Source organism: Octopus bimaculoides, chromosome 10 (genome assembly GCF_001194135.2).
Source record: "Octopus bimaculoides isolate UCB-OBI-ISO-001 chromosome 10, ASM119413v2, whole genome shotgun sequence".
Taxonomy (NCBI): Eukaryota; Metazoa; Mollusca; class Cephalopoda; order Octopoda; family Octopodidae; genus Octopus; species Octopus bimaculoides.
In genome coordinates this window covers 6,403,841-6,417,485 of record NC_068990.1, presented here as the reverse complement: position 1 = coordinate 6,417,485, position 13,645 = coordinate 6,403,841, and the positions used below count along the sequence as shown (strand labels likewise).

The window sequence follows — 13,645 nt, the reverse complement described above, 5'->3', positions numbered from 1 at the left end:
TTAAATTTGCTTTAACCCTAACCCTAACCCTAACCCTAACCCTAACCCTAACCATAGGGTTAGGGTTAGGGTTAGGGTTAATTGTTTCAGAATCGTTTGTTTATGTAGTCGGCACTTAATGTATATCGGCTGAATGGACGTCAGTAATTGGTTGAAATTACAGAAATACGACAACTTAAACATGGAATAACTTGTGGATTTCTTTTTTTTTTTAAGAAGACTAAGAGAAAAAGATGTTTTATATGACACATTCTACCAGTGTTCCAAGTTTCAAAGTGTTTCGTTAATGAAAAATGTGGCCCCCATTTTAAAAAAGATCCGATACTTCTTTATGGAGCTGTCAGCATCCATCTGCATCACATGACCAAACCGGCGCAGCCAAAAAGCTTTCTTTAATAAATTTCAATTACATGTTTTAATGGTTTTCTTTCTTGTGTGTATGTGCGTGTGTGTGTTACATCATTTTTCAAGTTAAGTCTTGGAGCCAATTATCAACATAAGTACAGGTACGTTTGTATTTTATTTTTTTCTTTTGTATTCTCTTTCTATGTTATTTTCATAACAGCAAAGGTGTTTTCTGTTCTTTCAGATATTCTGCTCTGAATATTCATTTTAACCAGTTTTAACCCTATGCAGATTCAATCCTGCTTTGGTTATTGCATTGAGATAATGAAATATTGGAATTCAACATTATTTTAAAGAAATGAGCTCTTAAATTCCACAGATATACTTTTCCAGTGCTTAAGTACCAATTCAAAGACGCACGCGCGCGCGCATGCATGCATACACACACATACACATGCATTTTTTCATTTAAACACTCACACTTCAATAGTTTTGACTAAATGTCTTAAGAAGTGTGATATCTTATTTTTCTTCGAATTATTTATGCATCCAGAATGGTATAGAATATAGGAATTGCAGATTTCCGCTAAGCCACATAGAAATACAGTAAAAAAAACACCGAATTTGTAGGGATTACAAAGAAATTTTGGAATTATAGTGTCAAAAATCAAACCAAAGAAAGAAATTAGGATTGAATGAGTCGTTCATTCTTAATAACCATACAAGGGAAGCAACTTATCTCACATATAAAAATCAAATATTTTACTGTCAAGTCGAGTTGGCAGAATCGTTAGCATACGGAGCAAAATGCCGAGCGACGTTTCGTCCGTTTTTACGTTCTGGGTTCAAATGCCGCCGGGATTGACTTTGTCTTTCATCCTCGAGGGGGATTTAAAGCAACCACTTCCCATAGAAAAGCTATCAACTACTAGAGAATCTATTTCCAATGAGCTCATAGTATATATTGCTCTAGTACATCTGTCACATATCAAGCTCACTTTATCTGTTCATCTGCCGGTAATGAAGGTTGACTCTAAAGCAGTGGTCTTCAACCAGGGTCCATATGGCCCTTGTGGTGTGTCCATTTAAGATTTTGTTGTCAAAATTTATGTGCAATAAACTGGTTATATTTCTACAGTGCATAAAAAAATTTTAACATTTTTTAATATACAATAATCCCTCACCATATCGTGGTTCACCTATCATCATCATCGTCGTCGTCGTCGTTTAACGTCCGATTTCCATGCTAGCATGGGTTGGACGATTTGACCGAGGACTGGTGAAACCAGATGGCTACACCAGGCTCCAATCTGATTTGGCAGAGTTTCTACAGCTGGATGCCCTTCCTAACGCCAACCACTCAGAGAGCACAGTTTATTATTTAAGCTTATGTCAATTTCTCCATGGTGTTGTTTTGCATTTATAATAAAATAAATATATGCAAATCAAAAAAATATAATACAGTGGTGCTCCAGCATGACCACAGTAAAAAAAAAAACGAGTATTGTTTCTACTTCACAGATTTTCACCTATCACAGGAGATTTTGGAATGTAACACCCACAATAGTTGAGGGATTACTGTAATTCTTAATAATATTTAATTATAAAAAAATAACAAGAGTTTTTAGACATTGAGAAAAAGATGCATGAAAGGAGTCCATAAGCAAAACATGCCTGAGAAACACAACTCTAAAGCATAAGTTGTTGGCACTCCATCGCTTACGACATCGAGGGTTCCAGTTGATCCGATCAACGGAACAGCCTGCTCGTGAAATTAACGTGCAAGTGGCTGAGCACTCCACAGACACGTGTACCCTTAACGTAGTTCTCGGGGATATTCAGCATGACACAGTGTGACAAGACTGACCCCTTGAATTACATGCACAACAGAAACAGGAAGTAAGAGTGAGAGAAAGTATTGGTGAAAGAGTACAGCAGGGTTCACCACCATCCCCTGCTGGAGCCTCGTGGAGCTTTAGGTGTTTTCGCTCAATAAACACTCACAACGCCCGGTCTGGGAATCGAAACCGCGATCCTATGACCACGAGTCCACTGCCCTAAACACTGGGCCATTGTGCCTCCACTATACCCAAGCAAAATATAATACAATATGTAACACACACACATACACATATATACATAGATGGTAACCTGATGAACTAGAGTTACACAACATGGATGTTGAGCATACTGCATACCCGACTGTACTCTGCTAGCTTCAAAATAAAAACTCTTAACAAAACAATTGTAGCAATACCAGATAACCCATTCAGCTGTTTTTATTGTGTGTGCATATGTGTATGTACATATACATTTGTATGTGTATATGTGTGTGTGTGTGTGTGTGTATTCAGATATATGCATAGAAATTCATATATATATATAGAGGGAAAGGGGTATTTGAGGACATTTAAATACAGGGGAATTACTCTCTTCAAATAGGTTAGCATTTTATCTACTCTCATGACAGATAAAATGCTAGTATAAAAACTGATAAGGTATGCAGTCATTGTTGCCATATGTGATTTAGAAATTGCCAACTTTCTAAATATTGCAAGATGTTTTGTACACAAAGTTTTGATAATACTCAGACAGGAATGTTTCTACTGTATCAAAGAGAAGAATGCATTCTAAATATTTGGATACCACAATTCATCCAATGGGTCCAAAGCATTATCAATAATGATTCCAGAAAATCAATTAGGGCCATCACCAAAGAACTTGGGGTGTCAGAGTGGACTTTCAAAATTCTGGTGCACAAGGAGATAAAATATAAGTTACATGTACTGAGAAGAGGCCAATTCAAGTCTGCTAAGACAGAAGCAACTTGTCTGAGCTATGCTAAGTGGTTACTTAATGAGCTGAAAAAATCTTATGAACATAACATGCTGTGGTTCTTCTCTGATGAGAAAAACTTTTACCAAGACCAAAACTCTAACTGGAGAAGTGACAGATGGTTATGTGCAGATCCTTCTGGTGTTCACAGAGTGATGCCCACTAAGTTTCCAGCGACCATTATGGTTTTAGAATTAATGCTGCTGGATATGTTGGAGTACTAGGGATTAAGTCCAAGAGATTAGGTGTGAAGCCCTGGATGAATGAAGTATGTTGTGGGAGAGTGTATGTGTTTCAAAAAGACGCAGCGCCTTCTCACAAAACCCACATAACCCAAGAATGGATGTCAAACAATCTTTATGTAACACCAAACTTGAGGCCTCCAAACTCACCAAATCTAAATCCCACAGACTAATAAGATTAGAGCATTATCTGAAGGCAGATTAATCAACACCCGCACAATATCATACCTTCATCGTCTAAGAGGACCTTTTAGCACAGGTACAGCAATGATTCTGGTCCAACGTAGAAGCAGTCATCAAAGCTGAAGGCAAATTCATAGAAGAATCTTGAAACAAGCTTCTCGAGAACTTGTGCACAAATTCTTATTAAAGTACATTCAGTTTTTGCTAGATTAGAGCTGTTTCATCAAATTACCAAACGTCTTCAAATACTTTCACATGCTGTATTTCCCTGCCAGTAACCTGAGTGCAGAAGGATGTTTTATGCAAAAAGCATAAACTAAATCTTAACTGCAGAAGAGACATGAAGTTATCAAGATATCTAATTAATCTAAGGAGGTAAACAAGTGTAAAATATCTACCTTGTGTTCTGCTCTTCAAACTTATTAATGATGGGGTCTGTTTAAAAAACATTTATATATATTCATTATGCAATAACAAGGCTTTCTTAGCTCATTAAACTCCGTTTTCAGCATATCTTTATGAACTTTGTCTTAACAAAAATATGGTGCTTGTTAAAAGTGTCATAAATAAACAAAAAGCATCAAATTAAAATGAAATATAAATCTGGATATGCTTTATAAAACATTTTACCGGGCAACATATGGATGTTGTAAGCCTTCATCTACTGTGATTCTTTTGTCAGGATTGAAATGTAGTAACTTCATCACCAAATCTACAGCTTCAGGTGATATATCCTTTAATATTTCTGATAATTCTTTCTTTGGTCTGAAATATAAGAAGTAACAAAATGAATATATTTTCAGAAAAATTCTTTAAATGATCACTAAAATAAATGAGATACATAATATACAGAATGAAAAATAGTGGGAATAAAAATTAGAATGATGAGCAAAGAATGGAATAAATAAAATAGGTCAAAAAGTTTCAATATAGAGATAAAGATAATAGAAACAGATATGCATTTAAAACATAGAGTGTGACACAAATGGTACTGATATTTTTAAAACAAAATAAAAATTAATTTTCTGTAGCAGGATTGAGATGAAAATTAAACTTATATCGGACATCTAATAAGATAAACAAACTATGAAAGGATACATATAAGTTCTATTGTAATTGTCAAATCTATTGAAACTACAATTCATACTGTGCTAAACTAGCAGACGATGGACCACTCAATGCATCCACCTTTCCACCTCTTGTTTTACATTCCTATTCTATTCTATTTCAAACTCAAAGTTAAACATTTTACCCAGTCTTTTTCTGAAAACCGCATCCCAATATAACTCCTTTATCAACAAACAGAAGTTCAATCTGGAGATCAGACTAAGATGTTTTTAAAACCATTTTAGCATAAAAAAAGTTTAATTAAAAGCAACTTAACCCTTTAGCATTTAAACTGGTCATATCTGGCCCAAATATTCTTTTCTACTCTAGGCACAAAACCCAAAATTTGGGGGGAGGGGGGGCCAGTCAATTAGATCGACCCAGTATGCAACTGGTACTTAATTTATCGACACTGAAAGGATGAAAGACAAAGTCGGCCATGGCGGAATTTGAACTCAGAACGGCCCAAATATTGAACCTGTTTTATGTCCAAACTGGCTAGATCCAGCCTCTTACACCTACCTTACAATGTCATTCTAAAAATGAATAATTATATTATTGAAGTTACAAAGTTACGAGATAATGCATGATTAATTTTAAACAATGTAAATACATAAGCATTACCTTTGACGGAGTAATCTGAATGTTAAAAGTTTAAGTAGGAATCAGAACATGATTGAATATAGTTATAGTGCTAAAAAATTCAAACTAGTCAAACTGCAAGTGTTATATAGAAAAACTCAGCAGATTGGCTACTGTAATCTCTCACATATTTCCCACCTGTAGGTTTACTGAATGAGTAAAATGACCAGTTCTATAAGACACTTTTGCAAATTACCACAAAAATAGCTAAATATTAACATTATTTATAATTTTAATGGAAAATCTGGCAAACATTGAGATGGCTATCCTGAATACAGAGACTGTGATTATTAGATAAGGGAAAGGAAACAAAACTCAAGAAGTTCTGTGATGCAAATCCTTTAGCCATCTACACCACATGCAAGAGGAAAATTAGCCATGCTACTTTTCACTTACTGTTTAGGTCCAACTGACTTAATCATGGCCTAAAAAGATACAGACAAGTAGACTCAAAATCCAAGTCTAAAGTGATGAAGACTAATAGTTAACACTACTAACATCTGGGTGTTCATCAGTAACAGAAAGTAGTGAACTTTAATATCATTTTGGAAGCAGTTTTATTCATCATCCTCATCATCGTCATTTAACGTCCGCTTTCCATGCTAGCATGGGTTGGACAATTTGACTGAGGACTGGTGAACCAGATAGCTACACCAGGCTCCAATCTGATTTGGCAGAGTTTCTACAGCTGGATGCCCTTCCTAACGCCAACCACTCAGAGAGTGTAGTGGGTGCTTTTACGTGCCACTGGTACAAAGGCCAGTCAGGCGGTACTGGCAACGGCCATGCTCAAAATGGTGTATTTTATGTGCCACCCGCACAAGAGCCAGTCCAGGGCCACTGGCAATGATCTCGCTCATCATGAAAAAAGGCATTTATTCAGTAAAATCAGTTGCACATAAAAGTATAAGGATATTCATGAAAGACTGGTAAGGTGCCAGAACATTTTATGTATCTGCTACATAGGAGTAACTGATAACAACTACATGGAGTCCAAAAAAGCACAAGAAATGTTTAGGCCAAATTTAAGAATATTAAGGTTAATAGATAACATAATAGCAGAGTTAAAGAGCTGTTTTGCAGATATGTCTAATTTATAAACCAGACCATCAAATGCTACAATATATTGCCAGTTACATTGCACTTCCAATTCTTTCTTGATTGCATCACTTTTTACCCAAATAGTTTATCTAAATTGTCTTCCCATCATTATGAAAGCTTTCTAAATGGCCTTTCCCGGTCTCTTGTACATTCACCAAAAGAAAAACCCTATAAAACAACAATCTTTCATACTTCAATAGCTCGCCTGCCTCTATTCTCTTAAACTGTTTACAATAAGAACAGCAATAGTAAAGATAATATGGATTACTGACTCAGTCTGATGCGCAAAATGTGGAAGAGGAAATCTTGCAGCGGCATTTCAAATATCAGAATATCCAAAGAAATTTTAGAAAGAAAATCGAGGTACAGTAAAACATGTTTCTGCTTTTGAAGAAATCATAAAGGAAGTTGAAACTCATATTCAAGCAAGACAAAATACTCCTATAAGAGGAGGATAAAATGTTGAAGTTTACCATCAGCACAAAGAAAAATGTAAAATAGTATTGCAAAGAGGGAAGTAAACATAGCTTTAGTGGCATACTTAGATGGTTTTGGATGTTTGCTCCACAATCATGAGGTTCAAGTTCAACCTGACTACAAAGCAATTTTGGCACCCTTTACCATAACTTTAGGTTGACTAAGACTTGTGAATAAAATTGAGTAACAAGAAATTATTTCAAAGCGCATCTGATGGATTGACGTTGTAATTCGAAGGTCTAGACTTCTCACATTTCTACTTGAGAATAATATTCTGAAGAGTATATGTGTTTGTGGAACACTCAGCCATTTACATGCTAATACAATGAATAAGTAATTCAGTATATGTTCATCACTAAAACCAGATGAAAGTCCATTTTATTATCCAGCTAAGATGCTTAGAAGCAGGCAACATCTAAACAAACTCTGTTTTGACAATGTTTGTAGGGAAATCAAAACCAGCTGACAACAGCTTTCTTGTTTTTTGCCTTATGTGTCTCTGAATAAGCTACAAATAATTTTGAAATATAGTAAAATATTTTATTCTATCTTAAGTGCCTCAAATTTTATGACTGTTATTTTATTTCCAAACACAACTTAAGAAATTAAAGTGCAATGCATTTGGTTACAGTGTCAATTAAGTACTTACAGAGTAAGAAATTAACAACAAAACTAAAAGATAAAACAAATTTCCTACATCAGTCAATCATAGAATGCTTACAAAAATATAATTTAATATAATTTTCTTACCTTAATTGAGCTTTCTCTAAAATAGATGCACCATACATAGTTTTGAGACTGTCAATATCTGGGGAAAAAAAGGATAAGTGATTTTAGCAGATTTATAAAGCAAACCTTTCTATTCTATAATTAATTACCATAACATTTTTTTCTATTGGTTAGTCTACTGAGGAGTTTAACATCTACATAGTGTAACACCACCACCTGGTTCTCTTTAGTGGAGTTTACTCTGTTGCAAGCATTTCATGTATTCATTGGTTTGAGGCGAACACCATTTCCAATTGAAGTTTTCTTTGTAAAACATCACTGCTTGTAAGTTATATAAAAAGTTATAACTATAGTTGAAATAGTTTTTCCAGGTTCAAAAGTTTAGCAAGCAATAATCATGGAAAATATTTCATTGTAAAGAGCAGAGAATACAGACAAATATCTGCAGATGACTAAAATAATATAAAATTACGATAACTAAATTACCTATACAATCAGTTATTTAGGTGATGAAAATTACGGAGAGAGTTATAGTTCGAATGATAAGGACTAGAATTAAGCTACATGAAACGCAGCTTAGCTTTGCCCCAAGAACAAGCTCTAATGATGCTATCTTCATAGTCAAGCAACTGCAAGTGAAGTACTTAGCTAAGAATAAACTTTTATACTTGGCATTTGTTGATTTAAAGAAAGCCTTTGATAGTGTACCCTGTTGTGTGATATGGTGGGCTATGAGGAGGCTAGGGGTAGATGAAGGGCTTGTGAAAGCTCTACAGGCCATGTACAGAGAAGCTGTTAGTAAGGTGAGAGTTATGAGTTAACCATGAGTGTAGTGAAGAATCTGGTGTGGAGGAAGGCATTCATCAAGGCTCAGTTCTCAGTCCTTTCCATTTCATAGTCCTTTCCATTTCATCATTGTCCTTCAGACCAAAGGGCTGGCAGCCCCTGAGAACTACTATATTGTGATGATCTTGCCCTCATAGCAAATTCTATATGAGAGCTAAAAAAGAAATTCCAGGTGTGGAAGCAAAACCTGGAATCTAAGGGCCTTAAGGTTAACTTAGCATAGACTAAGGTTCTAGTAAATAAGACAGAACAGACAGGACCCTACTTACTTCAGGTCTGCTTGATTTGTAGGAAAGGTGTAGGCAGGAATTCCATATGGTGTACCCAGTGCTAGCTATGGACACACAAGAGATTCAGTGGAATGATAGGAAGGTTGTCAGAGAAAGTAGTATTCATACATGGAAGATGCACAGGAGCCATAAAAGCTACAGATACTCAGGAAATTGATTTTCTCAAATGCCTTAGAATCTCATTAGAGGCAGGGGATAATTTCTGTTACATAGGAGACCAAATTAGTAGTGAAGGGAGATGTATAGAAAGTGTAACAGCTAGAATAAGAATAGGATAGAGAAAATTCAAAGAACTTTTACCTCTGTTGGCAACCAAAGATCTCTTTCTCTATGATGCATGTATATGAACAGTAAGTTTACATGGTAGTGAAAAACATGCTCTGAATGCAAAGGGCTTGTGAAGGCTGGAGAGGAATGAGGCTAGTATGCTCGGATGTGCAATGTATGTGTACATGTGTGACAGAGTGCTAGTGTATTGAGAGAGAAGTCAGGCATAAGAGGAATTAGATGCAGTGTGCAAGAGAGAAGACTGTGCTGGTTTACTCATGTGATGCAGATGGATGTTAACAGCTTCAAAAAGGAGAGCTGATCTCTTTCAAAGTGGATGGAACATGTGGAAGAGGGAAACCCATGTAGACATGAAGCTGAAGTACTGAAGGATGACCTCTGGATGCTGAACCTTTCAGACAAGATGACAAAGGACCAAGAAACCTGCCACCTTACTGTACACAAGAGGACCCATCCTCCATTGCAGAAATGTTAAGACCACTTCCCCTGATGAAGAGGATTGGCCTACAAGAGCTTTGTGCTAGTGCCTTAAAAAAAGCACTCATGCCAGCACCATGTAAAAGCATTTGTGTCGGTGCCACGTTAGAAACACCCAACACACACTGTAAAGTTGTTGGCGCTAGGAAGAGCATCCAGCCATAAGAACCAAGCCAAATCAGACTGGAACCTGGTGCAGCCCTCCAGCTGGCCAGCCCTGGTCAAACCATCCAACCGATTCCAGCATAGAACTGATCCACAATGCAAAAGAAAGAATAGTATTACAAGTTCATGTAGTCTTATAAATCAGTCAAATGTAATAATTATTCTATATGGAATTTCTACTAATATAGACAGATTGTTACACTGACAAGAATCATATATGGTTCTTAAAGATTCTCACAATGGTTGAAGATAATTTTTGCGGTGACTTCCAGAATGAAATGATTGCAAAATAAACTAAACTAACATATTTACCTTCTTGTTTAGGTGGCTGAATGGTTGACATGATTACTTCAATTTGATTAATTGTAGAGGACCCTGGGAACAGTGGCTTTCCAGTTAACATTTCTCCTAAAATACAACCAAGGCTCCACATGTCAACACCTTTTGTATACCTAAAAGTAAAATAGCCAATAATAAAAGCATTATACTCATGCAAAAATATAAATAAAAGTCTTATAAAAGGGCAAGATAAATCATTAAAAAACATTTTATAAAAACTTTAACGTATCAAATCATACTGTTTGACTTTGTTGAGTAATTAGTAACACTTGTTTCAGGAAGGATATTGAGGAGAGCTGATTTCAAAACTTACATTAGTTTTGGACTAAAAACAAAAGTGAATGTAAAGAGCCCCTTCAGTCATGAATGATCATGGGATTGCATCTAGAAAGTTCCCCTCTGAGGCACAAGTCTTGGCAAGGTTGTTTATGGAAGACCAACAGTCACCCATGCATACCAACCTCCTCTCTCCATTCCACTAATGTTATCTGAGGGAAAGGCAAAGGCTGATATAACTTGGCACCGGTGACGTCACAACTCATTTCTACAGCTGAGTGGACTGGAGCAACGTGAAATAAAGTGCCTTGCTCCAGAACATAATACATAGCCTAGTCTGAGAATCGAACTGACTACCTCGTGATTATGAGCCCAACACTCTAACCGCTGAGTTTTGCACCTTCACTAATTTTGGACTAGTAACAAATCTTGTTACAATTCATATTGCATGAGATAATAAAAAATTGTACAAGCATTAATGACTTTAAGTAAATCATACATAGCACAGTTTAAATAACCATTGCATTATATCCAAAAGTTCACAATTTTAGTTTCCTTGTTTTTTGCTTTTTCAGTTTTGCATCTTCTGTAACAAAAAATGTAAACTTTTATAAGCATATTATATTTTTATTTAATCTTATTTTTATATATATTGTTCCTGAAAATGAAAGGAAATACATTTTGTTTTTGAATTTATTTGGCAAAAATTTTGATTTGAATCTATGTTGAAAAGCAATATTGTCATATTTCAGAAGAGCCATTAAGACCTATAAACAAACTTAATGGTTATTTTTCATTATACTTTTTTTCTTTTCTCAGAAAATTTTTGTCACTACTTTGCTCTTTTTAAATGGTTTACATTTTTAAATGATTTACATTTGACAATTCATTTTCCCTCTGTGTTTATGTTGTTATGTTACATCTTATGGCAAGTATGAGGACTGAAGATGAGGCATAAATTTTGGTTTTTATTCATTTTCCTTTTATATTTTGAATTTTGGGAGAATGAGTAAGTCAATTACATCGACCCCAGTACTCAACTGGTACTTATTTTATCAACCCTGTAAGGATGAAAGGCAAAGTCAACCTCAGTAGCATTTGAATCCAGAATGTAAACACAGACAAAGGTCGCTAAGCATTCTTCCTGACATGCTAACAATTCTGCCTGCTCATCCCCTATTCATTCCTTTTATTGAGTGGGTGTAATGGGGTCAGTACTTACTTCTTGTATTCCTACAGCCTCTGTAACCTGTTTTATTTAATGTCAGGTATTTTTGAACCTTTCATCATTTTTTCTTTTTTTTTTGATCTGCTGTGTTTCTATACAACATATTGATTGAGTATGAATGCTTGCATTTTTTTTTTTTATATTATGGTATTCTCTCTTCCTGTGAAGGTCGTGATGATATCCCATGGAAAGAGGACTTTACATTGTGACTTGAATGGAGACAGCCAGCAACTGTAAAAAGGGTGGGCAGAGTTGAAGGGTGATGACCAATGAGCCACATATGTTTACCTGGATCTCACTTGTGCGGGTGACACGTAAAAGCACCCACTACACTCTCAAAGTGGTTGACGTTAGGAAGGGCATCCAGCTGTAGAAACTCTGCCAAATTGGATTGGAGCCTGGTGTTGCCATCCGGTTTCACCAGTCCTCAGTCAAATCGTCCAACCCATGCTAGCATGGAAAGCGGACGTTAAACGACGATGATGATGATGATGAGGTAATAAACTTTAATATAAATGGATATTAGCATCAAAACTCTTATTTAAATTTTTGATATATAACCAAGGAGATCGATATCCATAAGGAGTTTACTATAGACCTTTGTGGACGAATTTTTGCTATTTTGGTAACGATTACATGTTTTATCTCACTAATACATTGTGTAGATATCATTATATGAACACGTATATATATATATATATATATATAATAATAATAATAATAATAAAGGAGTTACGACGCAAAAACGTATAAATTCAAAAGAACATATTTATCTTCTTCAATATATATTTCAGTATAAAGAATTCATTAAGAGGCTTAAATCAAAATTTCTTTACACATCATTCAGGAATAAATATAACATCAGAAAAAATACATTCTGTTTAAAAACACAAACCGTTCATATACACACACATATACACATACAAAAATAAATATACAAATACTCTCAGTTTAAGATATATTATTTTAAGTATATGAACAGATAGGGTAAAAGGATAGAGACTCCCTTTGGTCATGAATGACCATGGGATTGCATCTAGAAAGTTACCCTCTGAGGCATAAGTCTACGCAAGGTTGTTTATGGAAGACCAGCAGTCGCCTATGCATACCAGCCTCCCCTCTCCATGCCACCAATGTTATCCTTGGGAAAGGCAAAGGCCGATACAGCTTGGCACCAGTGATGTCACAAATCATTTCTATAGCTGGGTGAACTGGAGCAATATGAAATAGGGTGTCTTGCTCAAGAACATAACACATAGCCCAGTCCGGAAACCAAACTAGCCCAACACTCTAACCACTAAGCCAATAGAAAAATAATTACTTACTTATGAGATCCAAGGAGAATCTCTGGTGCACGATACCATCGAGTTGCAACATATTCTGTTAAATTTGGGTCACCTGTCTCATCTTTCCCAATTTGAGATATAGATCTTGCTAAGCCAAAATCACATAGCTTTACCAGACAATCACTATTTAATAGAATATTCGATGGCTGAAATAGAAGTTTATTGAAATTTATTATTGAGTATTAGAGATGGTGAATGTAATAGTAAGGTTGATGCCTTACACAAATATTGAATTAGTAATTAATATTCAACTTAATGTTGGTAATGTTTATAAATAGTTGTAGAGGAAATTAAGATAGAAATAGAATAGAATTCAAGTTAATCAATATGAATAATTTGTTTATAATTTGGGAATTTTATTCATGCACTTCTTTGCTGAAAATTGTTTTAAAAGCAGTAACTTTGCTATCATGATGATATATCAGGTTAGTTCTACCTATATTTTTCTTGAAATTAGATTAATTTATGCTTTTGTGCTTTGTTACACAATATAACAGAATGGAAACTTCAGGGAATTTAAACAGCTGCTTTTTTTTTTTTATTATTATTCGGACTGATTTCATGTAACTATTTGTAAAATAGCCCTGATATGCCTTTATTTTTAATCAATTCGTTTTTGTGTTAGGTTGACTCTCTCTCTCTCTCTCTCTGAAGGATAAAAAGAATCAACAATGGATTAAACCAGGAAAAAAAAACACCTATGCGAGAGATGGCATAGAAACTTAATGA

At 35.2% G+C, this 13,645-nt stretch overlaps 1 protein-coding gene across 1 annotated transcript in view; it reads right to left on the bottom strand.

Annotated features, from left to right (window-relative positions):
- Window positions 1–13,645, bottom strand: part of LOC106881387 (mitogen-activated protein kinase 15) — a 45,332-nt gene that overhangs the window by 15,340 nt on the left and 16,347 nt on the right. The window contains exons 5-8 of the mRNA XM_052971209.1: window positions 12,896–13,062; window positions 10,040–10,179; window positions 7,683–7,740; window positions 4,236–4,370 (exon numbers count right to left, since the gene is read on the bottom strand). Of these exons, the coding sequence (XP_052827169.1) occupies window positions 4,236–4,370; window positions 7,683–7,740; window positions 10,040–10,179; window positions 12,896–13,062 (500 nt within the window). The remainder of the gene's footprint in view (window positions 1–4,235; window positions 4,371–7,682; window positions 7,741–10,039; window positions 10,180–12,895; window positions 13,063–13,645) is intronic.